This window comes from Equus quagga, chromosome 1 (assembly GCF_021613505.1).
Source record: "Equus quagga isolate Etosha38 chromosome 1, UCLA_HA_Equagga_1.0, whole genome shotgun sequence".
NCBI lineage: Eukaryota > Metazoa > Chordata > Mammalia > Perissodactyla > Equidae > Equus > Equus quagga.
In genome coordinates, this window is record NC_060267.1 from 48,028,411 (window position 1) to 48,052,286 (window position 23,876).

General features: G+C 33.9%; 1 protein-coding gene across 1 annotated transcript in view; it reads left to right on the forward strand.

Annotated features, from left to right (window-relative positions):
- Nucleotides 1-23,626, forward strand: part of LOC124242329 (NKG2-A/NKG2-B type II integral membrane protein-like) — a 32,989-nt gene extending 9,363 nt beyond the window's left edge. The window contains exons 2-8 of the mRNA XM_046667301.1: nt 10,307-10,416; nt 12,714-12,750; nt 13,146-13,244; nt 13,750-13,803; nt 14,323-14,474; nt 23,032-23,135; nt 23,368-23,626. Coding sequence (XP_046523257.1) covers nt 10,307-10,416; nt 12,714-12,750; nt 13,146-13,244; nt 13,750-13,803; nt 14,323-14,474; nt 23,032-23,135; nt 23,368-23,488 — 677 coding nt within the window. The 3' untranslated portion in view covers nt 23,489-23,626. The remainder of the gene's footprint in view (nt 1-10,306; nt 10,417-12,713; nt 12,751-13,145; nt 13,245-13,749; nt 13,804-14,322; nt 14,475-23,031; nt 23,136-23,367) is intronic.
- The last annotated feature ends 250 nt before the right edge of the window (nt 23,627-23,876 follow it).

Here is a 23,876-nt window from a genome sequence, read left to right on the forward strand (position 1 = left end):
TTTTTTTGGAATTGCATAAATTTTGAAAGGAATTGTCAAGTTTTGGCAAGATAACCTCTAACACTTCCTAGACTTTGGACAAGATGAAAGTTTTACAGGGTCCTGGGGAAGAAGAGACTGAAATGTCCTTTTCCTTCCAAAGTTGGAGCATCTCATTTGCATATGTGCACCTCTTACAGTTGAGAATGGAGAAAAATAATAGCAAAGCTTCTTAACACAATTTTCTCCAAAACTATTTTTTGCATATTTAAATCTTGCACAGAAAAGATGCCTGAAGTTTTACATGGGTCCATAATAAAGCCATGGGAATTACTTGGTAAGGTGAGCTTAGATCATAGCCCCCCAAAAACCACTCTTTTTTTCCCTGGTGAGTCTAGCTAAAGGTCTGTCAATTATGTTTATCTTTTCAAAGAATCAACTCTTACTTCATTGATGTTTTCTATTTTTTTTTTTTGTCATCTCTATTTCATTTATTCTTATTTTTATTATTTCCTTCCTTCTACTGATTTGGGATTTTTTCTTCTTTTTCTAGTTCCTTTAGGTGCAATTTTAGATTGTTTATTTGAGATTTTTCTTGTTTGTTGAGACAGGCCTGTATTGCTGTCTACTTCCCTCTTAGAACCACTTTTGCTGTATCCCATAGATTTTGGTATGTCCTATTTTCATTTTCATTTGTCTCCAGGTATTTTTTGATTTCTTTTTTCATTTCTTCATTGACTCAATTGTTATTCAGTTATATTTTGTTTAATCTCTACATATTTGTGGCTTTTCTGATTTTCTTCCTGTATTTGATTTCTAGTTTCATAACTTTGTATTCATAAAAGATTGTTGGCATTATTTCCATCCTCTTAAATGTTGTGAGACATTTTTGTGGGCTAATATCTAATCTATCCTGTAGAATGTTCCATTTGCTTTCTAAAAGAATATGTATTATGTGGTTTTTGAATGGAATGCTCTATATTTATCTGTTAAGTCCATCCTTTCTAATGTGTTATATAAGGCCAATGTTTCATAATTGATCTTTTGTTTGAGTGCTTTATCCATTGATGTAGGTGGAGTATTGAAATCTGCTACTATCGTTGTGTTAGTGCCTGTTTCTCCACTTATGTCTGCTAATAATTGCTTTATATATTTAGGTGCTTTTATGTTGAGTGCATAGATATTTACAAGTCTTGTATCCTCTTGGTGGATTGTTCTTTTTATCTCTATGTAGTGCCCTTCTTTATGTGTTGTTATAGTTTTTGTCTTAAAGTCTATTTTGTCTGATATAAGTATTGCTACCCTAGCTTTCTTTTCATTGCCAGTTGCATGGTGTATCTTTTCCTATCCCTTCACTTTCAGTTTGTGAGTGCCTTTATGTCTGAAGTATGCCTTTTGTATGCAGCATATAGATGGGTCTTGCTTTTTCATCTGATCAGCTTCCCTATGTCTTTCAATTGGAACATTTACTCCATTGACATTTAAAGTAGTTATTGATAAGTATGTACTTATTGCCATTTTGTTACTTTTTTCTTGATGTTTTAGATGTTCTTCTTTGTTCCTTTCTTCCTGTGCTCTCTTCCCTTGTGGTTTCATGGCTTGCTTTAGTATTATGTTTGGGTTCCTTTCTCTTAATTTTATTGTGTATTTATTATTGGTGTCTAGTTTGTGATTACCATGAGGTTCCTATATAATAAGCTACACAAATAGCAATCTATATTTTTTCTTTTTCTTTTTTTTTTTAGGAAGATTAGCCCTGACCTAACTGCTGCCAACCCTTCTCTTTTTGCTGAGGAATACTGGCCCTGAGCTAACATCTATGCCCATCTTCCTCTACGTTATATGTGGGATGTCTACCACAGCATAGCTTGCCAAGCAGTGCCATGTCTGAACCTGGGATCCAAACTGTTTGTTTAGTTCTTTTTCTTGGGATTCCTCCCGTTCCCTTATTTAGAACATCTTCCATTGTCTCCTCATTTTACCTGTTTCTCTGTGCTTATATGTATATTTTAGATAGGTCAGCTACATCTCCTTATCTTGAAGAGGTGGCCATATGTAAGAGATTCTTTATAAGTCTCAGCAATGTGCTTTCCTCTCATCACCAGTTCCAAATGTTCCAGGAATTTCCCCTGTGTGGGCTATGTGTGTCTTTCTATTATTGTAGGGTTGCTCTTACTGCAGGTGCACAAGAATGCTAGACTGTCTCCCTGGCCAGCAGGTTTTAAGGCTCAGCTGTGTGCTGCTGCTACAGCCCCAGTAGAGTTAGCTGCAAGCTCTAACAGCACATTCCTGCTGCAGTTTTCCTGTTAAGTAAGTGGGTCCCCAGCATAGCTTGTTGTCAGGGTCAGGGACTTAGAATTTCTGTAGGCCTCTGCCCTGCAAGGCTGTTGTCAGCCCTCCCAGTAACGCAGCTTTGTGGGGCTGGCCACAGGTGTGACAGTTTTTCCCTGTGCACACACCCCACCCCACTGAAGCAGACCTACTCACCCTGCCCCACCCACACACTCCACCAACACTTGTCCAGCCCTAGCATACTCTCTGTCCTGCAAATATGGACCCATTCACCTCATTGCAGTGGTCCCACACACCTTACCTATGCAGGCCTACAAATTTCCTGAAGATTTTCTGGTGGGTAGAGCCCATCTCTAGGGCAGGCTGCCTGCCCTGGGTGAGCTGGATTAAATGAGTGTTCTGCTGGATAGGGCAAACTCCTGTGCTAACAGATCAGGGAAAGAACTCCAATGACATCTTCCAAGGTGTGTGTCAGCATGCCTGCACTAGGTCACATTAATGGCTGTGGCTAATGTCTTAGTCCCTGGGGAGGTAGTCCCAGCCACATCCTGCCTCACTGAGAGGTGCCCAGAGCCTATCTAGTGAGTCTCTTTTCACCAAAGGACTGTGGACCTTTCTTTCTGGTGATATTTTGTTGCTTTCCAACGTGGGTAAATTTGAGCATGGGCCCTTTAAGAACAGGCTTTCCTTTCTTTTATGTTCAACAGCTTTTCTGGGGGTATTCCCCTTTGTTGTTGATAATAGCCAGCAGAGCCAGTTATGACACTCATCTTGGTTGGGCTGAATTCAAAAGCTGCTTATTGTGGCATAGCTCTCCCACTCAGATCCCCTCTCCTCCAGGGAATGCTTTGTACCTTAAGATTGCTCCTAGTCATGAAGTGCTGTGTCTAGAATGCGGCTTTTTCCTCTCCAGAAAGATATTTCTGCCTCTTCCACCTCAGTCAGCATTGTCCTTTGTTGTGGTTGTTCTTTTTATCTAGTTTCTGGTTCTTTCTCAGGGGTAATTGTTCCAAGGGTAGTTGCAAATTTGCTGTGTCTGTGGGAGGAGGTGAGTTCACAGTCCTCCCACACCATCATCTTGCCAGCAATCTCTTTTTGAACCTTGAAAAATAAAAAGCAAGAGACTTTTCCCTGTTACTGTGGCTCTAAGGGAAAGGCTTTCTGCAATGTGATTTTTGGCTTAGGAGGTATCAGATTTTGTGCTAAGTTGGGTGAAGAGAGTAGCATGCCACCAGTTATGACCACCTGCAGGAGGTATGAAAATCCCAGAAGTCAGAATATAAGATATCCACATACCCCGTACAGCTACATAGTTTTTCCCATGATTTTAATATTGTCAGAGATAACCTTCTTTGCATAGTACCTGAATTAGTTAACAAATTAAAGAAATACTATTCCATGATAGAAAAACATTGCCTAGATTTAAAGTGCCAGTTACTAATATGAATAGACAAATAAGAATCACCAAACTTTTTGAGGAGAAAATCACCAACTAGAAGTATAGGAGAATAAGTCTAAACAGGAAATTAAAGGATCAAAGACAAGATTTCCAAACAAAAATAACTAGGGTTCCTGGGAGTATATTGGGGAAATGATGGTTTTTGTGTGTATTGTTAAATCTGTCTTCATCTCAACAGCTGCTATTCTCATATAATACAGCAACTAGAACAAGCAGCATGTAATGATTGAAGAGTTTGAGTCTGAACCCTTCTCCTCTTCTTAGATATTCAGCATAAATAACAAATAGAAAAATAAGAAACAAGGCATGAGGGATGGGGAATCTCCTATAAACCATCAGGAAGATTGAAATTTTGTGAAGATTGGTGGCAAAATACAAATACAATACTATAAATATAAATTATAATTATAATATATGAATAAAAAATAGAAATAGAAAACTTCTAGAGATATTCTCAAACCAGCTGTGTAGGATTTGGAAGCCACAATTGAAAATTGCAAGTCATGTTAAAAAATAAAAGTGAATGATGTAATTGTTGAATACAGATTATAAACTATAATTATTTAAAGTCAATAAAATATAAGAGATAGAAATAAACACATTGAAAAAGAAGTTAGTGTCTAAGAGTCGAGGTTGGGAGGAGGCAGAGAAATTTGGAAAAGTCACAAATAGGAATTCTAGAAATTAAAGCAAAATCTTTCCAGTGAAAATCAGTGGAGTGGTTGAAGAACAGGTTAAAAATGTTTACAAAGAAAGTAAGTGAATTGAAAGAACAATCGAAGAAAAGAGAAATTGTAGAAACTACAAAAGATACTAAGACATGAAGGTTAAAATTTCCAGGATGGAAAGACAGGAAAAATGAGGACAAGTAACAGAAGAGACCACAACTGATTTTATTCAGGATTGATAATGCATATGATACTCAGATTCAAGAAGCACAATTCACCACTATCAGAAAACAAACATTTACAAAACATCTGGCTGCATTATAGTAAAACTGCTTCAAATTCCTCCTTCTATTTTGTTTTAAATCTGTCACATCAGATCTTTGCCCCAATGGCATGCTGAAACTATTTCACATTTTGTAAATCCATTAACAAATTCTCATAGTAGTTGAATTAGCAGCAGCTTTAGACACAGTGGATCACTCCTGCCTCAGGGAAAACTTTTCTTCACTTGGCACCCAAGGCAATACATTTTCTTAGGATATTTATTCTTATCTCGTTGCTATGCCTTTCAGCCTTACTGCTGATTTCCACTCTTCTTAACCTCTGAGTGTCACAGGACTCAGTCCTTGGACTTTCTCTTTTTTGTATCTACATTAATTTCCTTGGTGACACTATCAGTCCCTTTGCTTTAAGCACAACATATAATCTGAAAAGCCCAATTTTTTACTTTCTAGCCGAAATCTCACCATTTAACTCAGAACTTAGATATCTGAGTTCCTATTCAACAGTTCCACTTATATGTTTAATAGATAATTCATACTTGACATGTCCAACCTAAAAACAAACTCCTAATCTCTCTATCCCACACTCACTTCATGCATATTCTTTCTCAACTCATTTAATAGAAACACATTTCCAGTTCCTCAAAGCAAAAATCGTACTTCCTGACTCCTTTTTCTTTCTTTCTCAGACAACATTTTACATAAAAGAGTTCTGCTAACTCGAACTTCAAAATATGCCAGACTCCAATCACTTCTCACCATTTCCACTGTTTACCCTGGTCCAAGCCACCATCATCTCTTGCCAGAGTTATTTTAAGGACCTCCCTATTTCATACTTTAATCTCTGTATTTCATGTCTGTAGCCAAATTGACACCATTAAAATATAGTCAGATCATGTCACTCATCTGTTCAAACCTAGGAGTTGCTCTCCGTGCTTCTCCATGAAGAAGATAAAGCCTTACAAAAGTCTGGATGATCTGAGCCCTGTCACCTCTTACATCTTATCCTCTAGTACAGTGTTTTCAACATTTTTTTTCATTATCACCCCCAACCTCAACTCACTAAGGAGCCTTTACAGACATATTTTCTTAACCCATTCCCATGAAAATTCAAAACCACAAATATGCTACACCATTCTTTATGTACTTTACATATATCTGTGCTTTATACATTAAAATTAAGGATCTTTTCAATACCTTCAAGAATCAATTTTTGTCCCCTTGTCAGTGATATCACCTCTATTGAGAATGCATGCTCTAGCGCTATTCCCTTCATTCACTCTGCTTCAACCATATCAGCCTCCTTGCTGGTCCTTAGGTATGTCAGGCATGCTTCTTCAATAGGAAATTTTATTAGTTATTTGCTCTATGAGAAATGTTCTCCATTTATCTACATTACTAATTTCCTCACCTAATTCATGTGTTTGTCATAGTATTACCTCCTCAGGGAGTCACACTTGAGTTGCAGTTCCCTCTCACAGGTGGCTCCCACAATTCCTCTTACTCTTTACATCTTCAAAGACTCTATTTCCAAATAAAGTCATGTTCACAGGCTCTGAGTGGACATTAATTTGCTGGGGAAAGGGAGCGTGACCCTGTTGAGTACAGGGTGAAAACCAGAAAATGACCAAAAATAGCAGGTTTAATGTCCAAGTCTTTCATTTTAGTATCATTGTAACTGGAAATACTATTTGCTTTGGTGTTTGTGAAAACTTGATTTCAACATATATATATTAAATGTTGTCAGAGTGATGTGAAGGCTCTCAGAAGAGAGGGGGAAAAGTGTCCAGAACATGAAATCAGAAGCAACAGTTCACCTAGTATTCATCTCTCCATGGCATTTCAAATCTTTAAACATTCTTAACTCTTTGAAATATAACAACCAGAAAACCAAATATGTTAATTTTAGTAGATAGTAATGATAAATATTTTGGAATAATTACTTCATACATATGTACACCTATATCACATTTTGTATGACACATTTCTGAATTTTATTAACATTGTATGTTTTCTTCTTTCTACAGATTAAACTCTTCTCTCATTTTAGGGGTCAATAAAACATAGTATACAACATTCAAATGACACAGACCAATATATGAGTATAGCAAAAGATGAAAGATAATAGACATCAGTCAACTAGAATTTCTTCCATAAAGGGGTGGGTAAATCCACAAGATATGGAACTGATGATGTAAAATTATAGGATCTCATCTGTGTAGAAATTATTTAGCTGTTTTATGGCTAATACAAAATAATACAATATGATTTTCCTTAACTAGACTATGATTTCTCTGACAGTCAATTTCTGTTTAGAAATTGTCAAAATATTAATTTGATTTAGAGATAAATCGTATTTGTAATATAGTTCATTCTTCTAGGAATTAGGTTTATAATTTATACCATTTACAATGTGTTTCTTTCATTACCTGCTGAAGCTGTTCATCTGTTCTTTTAAGTCATCACTTGTCAATACTGATTTATTTGAGTTACATTTAAACTAACCTGATCCAAAGCAGAGAGACTTGACTGAATTGTAATTTTTTGCCGATTTGTGTTTGCAAGTTTTAGAAGACCATGTTTACGTTATCCTATAACATTTAATGATTCTGATAGCTTAGGGACAAAGGGAAAAGGCAGAGGAGAGAAAATATAACTAGAAAAAGAATGGCAAAAAACCACAATGATGGGCCAGCCTGGTGGCGCAGCAGTTAAGTTCTCAAATTCTGGGGTTCAGATCCCAGGTGTGGACCTACTACTGCTTGGCAAGCCATGCTGTGGCAGCCATCCCACATATAAAGTAGAGGAAGATGGGCACAGATGTTAGCTCAGGGCCAGTCATTCTCAGCAAAAAGAGGAGGATTGGCAGCAGATTTTAGCTCAGGGCTAATCTTCCTCAAAAAAAAAAATACATAAAAATTTTAAAAAGATTTTTTAAATCATGATGAGTAAACATGATACCTGAGGTTACGTAATTTTCTTTTTTAGTGAATATTTCCCACATAAGTCATTTTAGACTAACTACACAGCAAGGCCAATTGGTTAAAAAGTAAACACATTGATCAGATTTTTTTCTCTGTCAAATGATGTAATGGAAATAATTTCCTTGGTGCCACAAACACATTTCTTTATTTTATTAGTTTAAAAAATTAGTTATGGCATGAAGATCAAACTTATAACTCAAAATAACTCAGCCTTGTTGTCTCATAATAGGATAACTTCTGCTAACCTTTTTTCCTAATGAGCAAGCATATTACTCACTTAGGGAAAGTTGATCATGTTAGCTTTTTTGTTCTTTTGTGTTGATGAATTGCAGATTTTTAATACCCTGTTACGGAACCTGAAGTGAGTTTGCTCACCCATTGTGCAGCAAGCCAATCTCTGACAGCGGGTGTGGTGGAAGAAAGTAGGAATTTTATTTTTGCACAGCACTGAGCAAGGAGACAGGGCAGCTAATGCTTAAATCCCAAACTCTCCGAAGAGCTAAAAGGAAGGGTTTTTATTTGGGGTTTTAGGTAAGGGAGGGGAAGTCTATGGCCTTGCTGGTCGGAGCTTTCCCACCAGCCTGTCTTTGGCCTTGAGACCGTTTGCAGAGAGGAGGAAGCCTGTGACTTTGCCGGTCAGCAGCTTTCCCACGAGCCTGTATCTCTCTGCCTGGAGGAGATAATCCAGGTGCTTGTCCTTGATGGTGTCTGTCTCCATGGAGGATAGTGGATTCTGGAGCCAGGAAGCCAGAGAGTAAGCAGGGAATGAGTGTTTTGGTTTTAACCCCATATATGTTGGGTTTAATGTGGGGAAACTGATATCCGGGTCAGTATCAACCCCGTACTTTTATGACATAATTTTCTGACCTCGATTTTACTTCTCAGAATGCAACACAGTAATAAGTAATGGAATCATTTGTAAGGCTTTTATAAGGTACACTTAAAGAATGAGATAAAACATATTATGTGATTTTCTAATAGAGCTTTGTATTCAGTAGGATTGCATATCAATTGGATTGTTGTTAATCTGTGAATTATGTCTTTACCTCTTTGTGGGTGAGAATATTTAAGTTCTACTCTTTTAGTAAATTTCAGTTATGAACAATACAGTATCATTGACTATAGCGACCATGTTATACACTAGATCCACAAACTTTATTCATCTTATAACTGAAAATTTGTACTCTTTTACTAGCCTCTTCACTATTTTCTCCACCCCCAGTCCCTGGTAACCATTTTTCTACTCTTTGTTTCTATGAGTTGGATTTTTTTTTTTTTTAGATTTTATATATAAATGTTACCATGTAGTTTTTGTCTTTCTTTGTCTGGCTTATTCACTTCACATAATGCCTTCTCAGTTCATCCTTGTCACATATGACATTTCCTTTTTCTTATGGTTGAATAACAATCCATTGTATACATAGCCACATTTATTTATCCATTCATCCATTGATAGATACTTAGGTTGTTTCCATACCTCATTATTGTGAATAATGCTGCAATGAACATGGGAGTACAGGTATCTCTTGGAGATAATGGAGTCATTTCCTTGGGATATATGCCCACAAGTTGGATTGTTGGATCATAAGGTACTTTCCATTTTTAATTTCTTTAAGAATTATAGGTAAACATTCCCTCTTTCCTTGATACAAGATGAGGAATGATAAAAATAATTCTATTTGATACAAACTAGGTCATTTAGATGTAATGTTTTCTTTCTTTTGATGTTCATGTGTCATTTAAGATTTTTTTTTGAGGAAGATTAGCCCTGAGCTAACTGATCCTTTTTTTTTTTTTTTTTTTGCTGAGGAAGACTGGCCCTGAGGTAACATCCATGCCCATCTTCCTCTACGTTATATGTCGGATGCCTACCACAGCATGGTGTGCCAAGCAGTGCCATGTCCGCACCTGGGATCTGAACCTGCGAACCCCAGGCTGCTGAAGCAGAACATGCAAACTTAACCGCTGCGCCACTGGGCTGGCCCAAGATGTTCTTTTAAAAGCCTACTTTTTCGGCCACTCCCACTTTTTGGTTAACTTAGATTTTCAAAAATTATCTTTCTCTTCCCCCTACATAGTTAGACTTGGGCTTTTGTCATTTACCACAAATATTACTATTAAAATACAGACAATTAATTATAATTGGAGGATGAATCAATGAATAATATTTCAATCTCTGCCATGGTGATATAGTTCAATATTGTTTAACCTGTTAGCCTTCCCAGAGACTTTTTTTTTCAGGGGATATCTAAATAACTTATTTATGAATAATCAAATTGAATGCAGGAATTTTAAATACTAACGCAGAGAAATTGAGACAAAGATGTTTGGGAATTGATGATCATTGTGACAGTTACAATAAGGTTGAAAATGGAGTCATTCTTCTGAATAATTAGTGACAAATATCATTAAATATCTATTGTTAATGGGATTATGATTTTAGAATTTTTTCCACTATAATAGAAATGACATTGAGAGTAAAGGAAAAAGAGTATGAAATCCCCAAATTTAGCAATCTTGTTTAAAAGTAGAACTTAAACATCTAAGATACTCTCAACAAGGTCTAAGTTTTTAGTGTTTGTGATTGAGATGGAAGCAAGTTAATACCACAAATGATGAAGGCTCTCCCTTGATATCTTTTAGAATATAAAAACCATTTCTCAGAGGCACTTGCTGATGGACTCACTACAAGCTCCATCTCCTCTATTCTGACAGTGTGTGAGGAGATAAAATGCCTTCAAAATAGCCCAAGTGTAAGAATTTCCTGTTCAAACCATAAGTACCACATTGATGAGAAATCTACTTTGTCCACTATCTCCACTCTGAGCCTTCACAGGGCAGTCTGTGAAGACCACAGCTATTGTTTGCTTGAAAGTGTAACCTCGTCTCCAACTAGAGAATGCACGACTCTCTGACCAACAGAGGTATGTGACATTACTCTCCTTTCTCTCTACTAGCCCTTTCTCATTTAGTGAGAGGTTACAAATGCTACATATGATGCCACAATTAATATGTAATCAAATCAAAAAGAAAATCGATATCTTTATTTGAATAATTCAGGGCCAAAAACAAGCATAAAATATGAAATATTTTGAAGGATTTCATAAATATTGAAATTCTTGCCTGCAGAGAACTAGTCAAGTGCATACACATATGCATAATTTGATTTATAAATCAATATAATTTAAGGAAGAATCCCATAAGGATCATGACAATGAATAGCTAATGTATATCTTATAATCAGTATAGATATTATTTTATATTTAGCCAGCTTTTAAAAATAGATTCTTAAGATGCTCTCATCCTAAGGTGAAACATAATCCTCCATACACTTATTTAGAAACAATAAAAGTAGTGCGATTTTTAATAAAAATCAGAATGAAGTATTTCCAGAAAATGCTGATTTAAACTAATTATAAAAAATCAAAAGACTTTAAAAAATTGACCAAAACATTGCAAAAAAAAAAAGGGTACCACACCGATAAAGAAACTCCTGTCTAATGAATTGTTATATTGTCTAACTGATATGGTTCAGAAATAATAAATTGGTAACTGTTAAAACAATAATTAAAATAACTAACATTATTGAGACGTTATAATGCCAGACTATTAAGTGTTTTATATGCATTATATCATACATATATTTATTCTCATTTTAGGTTATAAAACTAGGTTGCTAGTTTTATAGCAACTTTGTTTTTTAAAAGATTTTATCTTTTTCCTTTTTTCTCCCCAAAGCCCCCTGGTACATAGTTGTGTATTCTTAGTTGTGGGTCCTTCTAGTTGTGGCATGTGGGATGCCGCCTCAGCATGGTTTGATGAGCAGTGCCATGTCTGCGCCCAGGATTCGTACCAACGAAACACTGGGCCGCCTGCAGCAGAGCGAGGGAACTTAACCACTCGGCCATGGGGCCAGCCCCCTAAGTAACTTTTTAAAGATCACATGTTGTAAGTTTCAAACCCAGAATTAATTCCAGATCTAACTGACTACAGAGCTCATTAACTGAATTATTAAATTGCGTTATCTGATTTATTACAATTGCTTGCACAACTTAAGCTGCACTTACTGACTTTGACAGCTGTAGAATCTTTCTGCAAGTTTGCACAAACTGTGTTCTTCCATAAATATCTACACTTCTATCATTTTATGGTTTCATACCTTCGCTGTTAAATCAATTGCCAATTACTTGTGCAAAATAATATTTTTCTAAATTCCTTTTTATATTGTTTTGTTTTCCTTATTTATTAGGTTTTGGATAAGTTTAGTGTGTCATGTATAAGTGTTAAACATATAAAATATTTCTTTAAAATTGTAATGGTTCCTCAAAAATACACAATTATTCAAAATAAAACATCATTTGGTAACACCTCATCCACTTTTAATAAAGAAATGTAAGTCACTAAATAAAAGTAATTTAGTGCAGGAATTACTGTATATGCTAACACTACTATTCCCGCAACTTTAAAACACTCAATCTTTAACCATTAACATGTTTAAAAATTGGTGCTTTTTTTTCCCAATGCAGCATTTTAATTTTAACAGTTATTCTAATACTGTTAAAGTGTTTCTGTGGAATCCGACTTTAAATTAATAAGGATATTATTATGCATCAACTTCTTTATTCCTCTCTAATTTATTGCTCTTCATTACTCGAACCAAGAATATTGTGTCAAATATAGTATATCATTTTAAAAACTATCTGAGCAACCCTATCATGAAACACTTATGTAAACCCTAAGGAAATTAGAACGAGACTTTTACATTGTTCAACTGCAGAATGAGTACTATTACTCACCCCACACTCATTTGACGATACTAGAGATCTCGTCATTGTATACATCATCTATTAACTAAAGTAAAGTCATCATTGAGGACAGCCTTTGTCATTAGTCAGCTGCAGAGATGGATAACCAAAGAGAAAACTGTTCAGAACTGAAACCGGTTATGGACTCAAGGAGATATCAAATGAAAGGTAAGAACACTAAGATCCATTTCAGTAACTGAACAGGAAATAACTTATGTGGAATTAAACCTTTAAAATGTTTCTAGGATCTTCAAGAGAATGACAAGAATGACCACTACAAAGGTAAAACATTTGATAGACACACAGTATAACTGTTCTAGGATGTGCAGCTGGGGTGCAGAGGTTTGGGAAAAGGGTAGAGAATAAGCTCAGGTAGTTTTTATTTGTGAGGATCAGAGCTTGAAGCAGGAACACAATATTCTAAGATGAAATCTGAGGACTAATTTTTTTCAAGCATTGTTGTAATTTGTAGTCTTTGACCAACAATTCCTGGAGGATTACATTTACTGAAAATGCTGTAGAATATTCTGAAAGAAAGATTACAATGGTAGATATGGGTTTTGGATCCAAGTTTTCTGTATGTGATCCCCTGTGAATGTGGGTTCTCTTGTATGTAAACTGTCTAAACAAATGCCTCCCTCTCTCCTTTCTCAGTGTTTTGATTTCTCTCCCTGTAGATTTACCACCATCTCCAGAGAAGCTAATTGCTGGGATCTTGGGAATCATCTGCCTTGTCTTAATGTACACTGTAGTACAAATGATACTCTTTAGTCACTGTAAGTAAATTTTGAAAAATTATACGAAGATTTTTCACTTTATTGATGGTCAGTGCCTCTATCCATTTCATAATATTGTGATATAGAATTCTCATTTTAATGTATGCATTTAGACTAAATGTAGAATGAATATTCTGAATTTGTCAAATTATAAATAACAGGATGATTGCAGAGAGTATTACACATAAATATATATATATATATCTGATTTCTTAACTCAAAGACATGCTTTAAGAGACTGAACAACCTTATTGAGAAACGTAAATTAATTCTTGAGATTGGTTAAACCAAGTAATGTAAAAGATGGTGAAGTTGGTCCTTTAGGATTTTGAAATATTTTTCCCCCAATCTTCGTTACTTCATTAGTTTTTTGGTAAAGTCATATTTTTCCAGATTATTCTAATTCTAAACAATACATCAATTTCAAGGTAAGAAACTAAAATTATTATGAGTTATTTAGATCAATCAATATTAATTTCTGTAATAATTACTTTAATATTTCTAGCTACTGTAATCTTGGAGCAGAATAATTCATCCCTGATAACAAGGAGCCAAAAAGGTATACAATAATTTTCAAAGTTCTGATATTAGTATAGTTTTTATTTTGTCTCTATCTTACGCTAGTGAAGAGTGATAATAGATTTTTGGGGGACAACGAATTGTCAGGTAACAAATGTTCATAAAAATGATGAGAGTAGAGTATTCCTTCTTATGCAACAATATGAAGATATATTCATTTAAAATCACAATACCCATTGTTTTAGATTGGCCTAAATTTTCTACTGATAAGAGATAACACTACTACTCTAAAAAGTGGTTTTGTTTATTGAATTTCAGGACATATGTAGAGTGAATATTTTTGTGCATTTATTTTTTATGAGCATATAAATTAGGGGATGAGAGGCTGACCCTTCTCTGTACGTGTGTGTATGAGTGTGATCTGTTTTATATATACAAGCCTGTGAGTTTGAATAGGTGTTATGTACATATATGTTTCTACCTATGGAAATATGTAAGTTAATTTTCATTTATTAAAATTCAAATTGTTTTTAGATAATAATTCATAACCTTTCTTCAGCACATCATTGTCGTCGTTGTCCAGAGGAGTGGTTAACCTATTCCAACAATTGCTATTACATTAGTATTGAAAGAAAAGCATGGAATGAGAGTCTGATGGCCTGTACTTCTAAGAACTCTAATCTGCTTTATATAGATAATGAAGAAGAAATGGTAAGGTTGTTAATGTTTTTAACATTTTATTAAAAGCAAATTTCAGTTAACGTGGTATTTGTAGGTCATCCATAACTTTGTACATATTTGTAGTTTTTATTTTAAAGTCTGTTACTATTCCATAGTTGGACTTAATAATATTTTACTTATATGTTTATATCACTAATGTGCATTTAATAATTTCCAGTTCTCACTTTTCATAGAAAAGCTGTTTTGAAAAATGCCTTTTGTTCTAAAATAAATTTTACTGTTCAATTTTACCATACATCAAGGAAACTCAACATATCACAATTGTTCAGGTTGATTACAAAGTGAATAGAACCATGTAATTACAAATAAGGTCATGAAATAGATGTCCAGACCTCCAGCAGCCCCACCCCTGAGTACTGTCATCACTTCTCTTCCCTCCTCACTTAGCCACTATTCTGATTTTTAATATTATAAATTATCGTTGCTTAATTTTAAACTTTATATAAATGGGACATTCAGTATACATTTTTATATGTGTCTCCTTTTACTCCCACATGATATATAGCAATTCATTCATATTATTACATTTATCTTAGTTCATTAATTTTCACTTCTGTATTATGTTATATTAATGTGACATTTTTAATCTATTCTGCTGAGATAGAAATTTAGTTGCTTTTTAATATCTAGCTATTATAAATGCCTATATAATGAAAATCCTCGTGTATGCATTTTCCCATGCATATTGTTTTTGTAATTTATGTATTATATACAAATGAATCAGATATAATAAACTATATTATAGAATATAAATATACTTACAATAATATAATAATAATTTACAAATACACTTACGTTAATTGTATTTCTGTATGGTTATAATATATTATCCTCTGCACCATAGTGAAATTGCAGGGTCATAAATATACGTATATGTCAAATTTATTAAATTATTTCCAAATTTTTCTAGTTTGTTGTGTAAATACACATTTTACTCAATGGTCCCTTGTTCCAAAAACTTAGTACTCTCAGAAATTCATATTGTAAGTTCTGATTGTTATATAATTATCTTGATCACTTTAAAAAGCATTTTCCTGAGAACTGTTAAATTCAACACATTTTTCTGGACTCTTAATCACTAGGATAGTCTCTTTTGTGAGAATGAGAAGTGCCTGTTCGTGTCTCTTGCCCATTTCTCCTATGTGGTGTCCATCTTTTTCCTTCTTAGAACTTCTTGTTATACTTTGGATATGAGCTCTTTTTTGATTTTATGAGATGTAAATAGCTTTTTTGACTCTGTGACTTACAGTTTTACCCTCATATTGGAGTCTTTTAATGGCCAGAATTTTTTTAACGTTATAAAATATTATTCCTGGGAAGAATAGGGAAAAGTAGTATCCACTCCTCTTTTCAGAACAGGAAGTCTGATCTGTACCAGTTTTAATTTGAATTTTCCTGAGACTAATAGTGTTGAACATGTTTTCATGTATTTATTTATTTGCAATCCACGTATCTTTTTTGGTGAAGTATCTATTGAAATATTTTCTTTTTTGGTTTGTATTTTGAGAGTTCTTTATGTGTCCTTGTTCAAATCTTTTATCAGATATCTGGTTTGCAAATATTTTCTCCAAGTTTACTACTTGAAATCTCCACCTAACCCAAGGTTGTGTAGGTTTTTCTAATATATCTTTTTGAAGTTTTGTTGTTTACACTTTAGTTTATGACCGTTTTTCAGCTTATTTTTGTATATAGTGTGAGGTATGGATAAAATTATTATTTATTTTTTATTTTGCATATCAACAACCAATTGTTTCTGCAACATTTGTTGAAAAGACTTTAGTTTCCTCATTGAATAATTTTGCATCTTTGTTGAAGTCTGCTTTCTATAAATGTGTGGGTATAGTATCGCAATTTCTAACTTCTTTCATTAATCTAGTTATCTGTTTTTATGCCAAATCCATACTTTAAACGCTGTGCTTTTTTTTACAGTAGGTGTATATTAGTTCTTCTTTTTAAAAGCCATCTTGTCTATTCTAAATCTTGCATGATGTTTCCTTTTTTATTCCTATCTTTCTAAAAGATTCTATTGCTTCTTCTCAATGCAAGTATGAATGTCAATTTTATTAAATGCCTTCTGTAACAAAGTAATCATATTTTTTCTTCTTTATTCTGTTAATGTATTGGATTAATTTTATGGAATTTCAAATGTAAATCCAACCTAATACTGCCTCAATAAATCCACTTATGTCATAGTCCGTTATTTTTATATATTGCTGGAATTCTTAATAACTATGTATAATTGCTGCTGGTATGTAATTTCATTTTTTGTGTGTGATATGCCCATCAAAATGCATGTACCACACACATTTTATTAGCCTCATTCATCTTCGTGGATGTGTTTTCACTCTTCTCTACCCTGCAAGAGATTTTGTAGTCTTAGCATTATATTTCTCATTGTAAATATTGCTTACATCAACATTGAAATGATCTGCAACTGAGTGTGGAAATTTTTTTGATATTTATAGATAAAATTCTATTAGAAGTTGTAAGACAATTCTGGTATCTTTATTTCTTTTTGTTTTAGTTTTCACAAGCTGTATTTGTTAGGATTTTTTCCATTTTATGTTTATTTTAAGATGTGTTTACATATTTTTATAACATTCTCTTAGGATAGTGGTATTGAGTATAATATACATACAAATGGATGCGCTTGTTATATATACCAACAGACTGCAGAATTTTCATCAAGTGTAACTATAATCTAGAATGAGAAAATGAGTTTTGCAAGCACTAAAAAATGACCCCCTCCTGTTCTTTTCTGCAAAAAATAATAATTTATAGATATGGAATCATGTAGTATATATTCTTTATTTTTGGCATTTTCAGGAAAGCTAAACTTGTGAGATTCACCCATATTTTTGCACGAAATTGTAGATGGTCCATACCTCCTTGGTGCCATTGTCTAATTATACTATAATGCACTTATCCATTCTATTGCTGATGCTCAAGGGTATTTTGAACATTGTTGCATTTGGAGCTACCATGAGTTATTCTACTATACAGATTTCAGCATAAACTTTTGACTAAAAATATATTTATCATTTCTTCCTTCTATAACTTTAATTGACTCTTCCTTTTATAGCTTCTTGAGAGGGAAGCTTCTCAGATCATTCATTTTAGAATATTCTTCCTTTTGAACATGAGACAGAGATATGAGTTGTCTCTAAGTACTACTTTAGTTCCAACCTAAAATTTTTATATATTCTCATTTTATTATCATTCATATCTGTGCCCATCTTCTAACATCTGTGCCAATCTTCCTCTATTTTGTACATGGGATGCTGCCACAGCATGGCTTGATGAGTGTTGTGTAGGTCCACACCTGGGACCCGAACCTGGGAATCCCCAAGCCACCAAAGCAGAGTGCACGAACTTAACCACTATGCCACCAGGCCAGCCCCATCGCCTATTTCTGCCTTTGAATCTGAAGTCTGTTTGTTATAGAAAACATATAGATGGATCTTACCTTTTTATTCAGTATGACAATTTCTATCTTTTGATTGGAATGTTTATTCATTCACATTTAATGTAATTATTGGTATAGTTGGATTTAGGTCTGCTGTTTTACTATTTATTCTATGTTTATATCTCTTGTTCTTTCTTCCACCTTTCCTGACATCTTTTGTGTTAAATACATATTATTTTAGTGTTCCAATTTAATTCCTTTATTGATAGTTTGACTATATTTTTTTAATTATTTTCCTAGTAGTTGCTGAGGATGTTACAATTATATCTTTAACTGTTCACCATCTACTCAAGTTAATTCTGACTAAATTCCAGTAAAATATAGAAATTTAGCATCAACATAGCTCCATTTTGTCTCTGCCTCCTTTGTTATCTTACGATTGCTTCTAACAGTGCTGTACTGAAGCCAGCTAGCACAGGTTTGTGAACACTAATTATACACATCCTTTCTAGTACTGCATTCATTATTTCACATTCGTCAGTTGAAATGAACCATTCTAGGTGTCTTTGCAAGACAGAAATCTACAAATGTTAAAAAATAAGGTTTTACTCCCCTCACCCAAAGGCATCCACATACCAGCACAAAGTATCACCCATATATGTTATAGACCCAATCATACAGTATTATAATGATTACTTTAAATAATCTTATTTTTAGAAGAAATTCAGAGAAGAAAACACACATACACAACAACCCTTATTTACCCACATATTTACCATTTCTGCTACTCTTCATCCCTTCTTATGGATATGAGTTATCCTCCAGTATCATTTACTTTTAGCCTGAAGAATATTTTTGGAGGGCAGGTCAGTTAACAAGAAAATCTGTTTTGTGTATGCTGTAAGATCCTATTTCATCTTCTTTATTGAAGGATTCTTTTGCTGAATTTAGAATTCTTGTTTGACAAAGCTTTTTTTTTCTTTGCAGTACATTCAGCTCTTTGAGTATGTCATTCCCCGCCTTCTATTCTTCATTGCTTCTAATGAGAATGCATCTGCTAATTGTATTGTTATTTTCTTATATGTAATGGATGGTTTTTCTCTTGCTGATTTTAAGATTACCTCTTTCATGTTTTTTTTGCTTTTTATTTTATTTTTCAAATTTTGTAGTAAAAAAAGAACACGTAACATAAAATTTACCTTACGACCCATTTAAAAAAAATAACTATATTTTCTAAGAGCAGTTTTAGGTTTCCAACTAAGTTGAGACAAGGTACAGAGATTTCCCATACACTCCTACTGTCTACGCATGCATAGCTTCTCCCATTATCAATATCTCCCACCAGAGTGGTACATATGCTACAATTGATGTACCTATGTTGATACATTTTTATCACCCAAAGATTGTAATATACATTAAGGTTGACTCTTGGTGGTGTACATTTCATGAGTTTGGACAAAAATATAATGACATGTATGCACCATTATAGAATTATAGAGAATACTTTCACTGCCCTAAAAATCCTCTTTGCTCTACCTATTAATTGTTCCCTTCCCTCTAACCCTGATAATCACTGATCTTTTTACTGTCTCCACGCTATTGTCTTTTTTAGAATGTCATAAAGTTTACTCATACAATATCTTTCATCTTATCCATTACATTTTAACTATATCATACATCTTAACCATTTTTAAGTGTACCGTTTATCATTGTTGACTATATTTGCCTTGCTGTGCAACAGTTCTCTAGAACTTTTTCTCCTCATAAAACTGAAACTCTGTACACATTGACCAATAATTCCCCTTGGTCCACTAAACCCCCAACCCTTAGCAATAACCATTCTACTTTCTGTTTCCCTGAGTTTGTCTACTTTAGACACCTCATATTATTGGAATCATTTGGATTTTTTTGTGACTGGCTTATTTCACTTAGCTTAATAGCCTGGAGTTTCATCCATGTTGTATTATGTGACTAGATTTCCTTCTTTTTAAGGCTGAATAATATTGCATTATATATATATACTGTATTTTCTTCATTCATCCATCAGTGGAAATTTGGTTGCTTCTACATCTTGGTTATGGTGAATAATTCTGCAATGAACATAAGTGTGCAAATATCTCTTTGAGATCTTGCTTTTGATTCCTTTGGATATATTTTCACTTGTGGGATTGCTGATTCATATGGTAATTCTATTTTTAATTTTTTGAGAATATTCCATGCTGTTTTCCATAATGGCTGACCAATTTACATTCCTACCAACAGTATACAAAGGTTCTTTTTTCTCCACATTCTCCTCAGTACTTGTTATTTTCTGAGTTTTTTATAGTAGCTGTCCTAATGGGTATAAGGTGATATTTAATTGTGGTTTTGATTTGCATTTCTCTAATAATTAATGATATTGAGCATATTTTCATGTTTGGTCATTTGCACATCTTCTTTGGAAAATTCTCTGAATTTGCCCAATTTATAATTGAGTTATTTGGTTTTAAATTGTTGCACTACAGAGGTTCCTTATATATTTTGGATATTAACTCCTTATCAGATATGATATTTAAATATTTTCTCCTATTCTGGACCTTGTCTTTTCACTCGTGATTGTGTCCTGTGATGCAGAGTGTTTCAGTTTGATGTAGTCCCATTTGTCTACTTTTACTTTTGTTGCCTGTGCTTTTATTGTGCATCCAAGAAATCATTGCCAAATACAGTGTCATTACCTTCCCCCGCATGTTTTCTTCCAGGAATTTTAGGTCTTATGTTTAGGTCTTTAATCCATTTTGAGTTACCTTTTGTATATGGTGTAATGTAAACTTCCAGCTTCATTATTTTGCATGAAAATAGTCAGCTTTTCCAGCACCATTTGTGGAAGATACTATCCTTTCTCCATTGAATGTTCTTGACACCCTTGTAGAAAATCATTAGACCTTGTAGAAAATCATTATAAATGGGTTTATTTCTGGATATATTGTTGAGTTGTTGTTTCTGTGAGGGAATGAGGGTCTGCGGCTTCCTGTTCCTCGATCTTGCTAATGTCACCCCCCTCCAATGTGGAATAGTTTTCAGGAAAATATGGATTTTGTGTGAGGTAATTTGACCTATGTGTTGCTAGAGGTGGGAAATATCTCACTCATTCTCTGATTGGCACATTGACTCAAGTCATAACAATCCTGCTTGTTCCCTCAAGATTACTTCTTTGTCTTTGTCTTCAAATGTTCTTCATTCATTTGATTGTGCTGTTTTGAGATGTGGATTTCAATGTGCTGAGTCTATTAGTATTTGCTAAGCCCTTTGGGTCTATAAATATTTTTAAACTCAAAATTAAGAAGTTATTCATTCATTGTCTTATAATTATTTTTCTGTCCTTTTCTGTCTTTCTTCTTCTTCTCAGTCTATGTTTACACCCATATGGGTTTTCTTAATACTGTTTCAAAAGTCTCTGAACTGTGTTAATTCTTCTCAGTCACCTTCTGGGATGAATAATTTCTATTACTCGATCCTCAATTTCATCAGTTCTTTTTTCTGCATCTCAAATTTTCTGTAGAATCAATTTAGTGAATTGTTCATTTCAGGTAATGTATTTTTCAACTAAGCATTTCTGTTTGGTCCATTTATAGTTTGCATTTCTCTATTGACATTTCCTACTGGTTTTGTCACTGCCATCGTATTTTCATATAATTATTTGAACACAATTTTCTTTATAATTTATGTGTATTTATAATAATTCCTCTATATATTTTTTCTAATAAATCTAACATTTTATCCCAGTGAAGGATTCCATTGTCTGATTTTTTCCCTGAGTATGTCAAACAATTTTTAGTTTATTTGCATGCTTTCTATGTTTTAAGTAGACATTTTTGGTAATATACTGTAGTAAACATGGATTCTGCTTCAGTTTCCTTATATTTGTTGTTATTATTATTATTATCATAATCATATTTGGTGAGGAAGATTGTCCCTGAGCTAACATCTATTCCAATCTTCCTCTATTTTGCATGTGGGGCCGTGCCACAGCATAACTTGATGAGTGATGTGTAAGTCTGCACCCGGGATCTGAACCCACAAACCCCATGCTGCCGAAGTGGAGCACATGAACTTAACAGTTATTCCACTGGGCCAGTCCCACCTTACACTTATTACTTTTTGTAACTTGCATAAACTTTTGCTGCAGCATCTTCTCTAAAGTGTGCCTGTGATATTTCTGCTCAGTTTTTAAAAATTCTTACTGTTTATTTTTACTTTTCAGCCTGACTTCTTAGGGATTGCCCTTGTGATTGCATAGCTTAGTTGTGAAGCAATGATTTTTCAATGGGCTTTATTCAAATGCCGTAAGTCAGTAGAGCTTCCATCTTCTACCATTTGGGGTGTGTGTGTGTCTGTTTTGGAGAATGCTCAAAACTTTGAAATCAGATCTCAAGTCTCCCTTCGTTTTTACCTTTTACTAGTATCATTTTTGTCTCTTCTACACATCTACACATTTTTTCCATCATCCAAGAATGCGTAGATCTAATGTCATCTCTTTCATCGTAGTCTTGGTTTCAGTACCTTCCCATTATATACAGCTGGCACTGTGCTTGACACAAAGGAGATCACAACCTTGGACTAAAAAAGGATGGTTTTCCTCATTAATTACCTAGGAAGTTTGACACGTTGAACTGAAATACTAGCGGGCTATTTAGTGACCCATTCCCATCTGCTAATCAAGTCTGCCCCGTATCAGCAACATTGTTGATTTCTTTCAGCCTTATCCATATTGTACAAATTGCAATTCTTCTTGCTCTCTGGGCTGGGCTGGGCAGGAGGGCAGATGTGGGAGCAGTCCTAGGCAAGAAGATTAGAAGTTGGCTCCATTTTTACTTGAATCTCTAGTCAGTTTTCCAATAATAAATACTTCTCAAATTATCGTTAACCTTCGATCAGTTTTCAGAGCCCTGAAACTGTCATTGTTTCAATGTGCCCTCTTCATTTAGTCATAATACATTTTTATAATGTATCCCGTGTGTAACGTTATATTGTAAATTGAAAGACTCTATAAAATAAGAAAGAATTAACTTCATTTGTTGTTACCAAATCCTAATTAGTATAAAAGTTTTTAATTGACTTCTAGTAAAATGTCTTTTCTCATAGAATTTTTTGAACTCCTTGAGTGTTTTTTCATGGATTGGACTCTCCCAAAGAACCAATAATAATTCATGGGTGTGGTCAAATGGCTCAACTTTCTCTTCCAAACTGTAAGTTTCTTGAGAACTCATATTTTACCTTGAAGGAATTAATCTTAGAAGGAAAAAAAAGAAATACACAAGTAATTATATAAACACAATTATTTAAGTGTTTCCACAGAAAAATATATGGGAAATATTCAGATTTAGATATGGGGCTATTGGTCTAAATGTGTTGTTTATTGATTAAAATAGAAAGTTACAGATTACCAATATTAATGATGTATTATTCTTTGTATTTCAGGTTCCCAATATCTTTAGATAGGGACAATAACTGTACATATTTGAATTATCAGAAAAACACGCTTTCTTCTGCATCATGTTTGGAAATAAGAATGTATGTTTGTAAGCACCAGGCAGTTTAGCTTACCTAAATTTGATATACTGCTCTTTCACCATCAATAAGGAGCATATTTGTAGTTTCTTCAAAAGCCATACAATTATTTTCTTAGAATTATTTAAGATACTATATTTTAGAGCAGGTTTGGGTTCATAACAAAATTAAGAGGAAGGTACAGAGATTTCCCTTATCCCTCCTGGCCCCACACATACATAGCCTCCCCCATTATCAACATCACTGACCAGAGTGGACAATTGTTACCAAGGATGAATCCATATTAATGCATCAAAATCACCTAAAGTCCATAGTTTGCCTGAGGCTTCACTTTATTTTTAAATCTTTGTGTATATTAATTTTCAAAATATATACCCAGGTACATATTATCAATTTCTTAAGCTTTTGCAATTTATTAA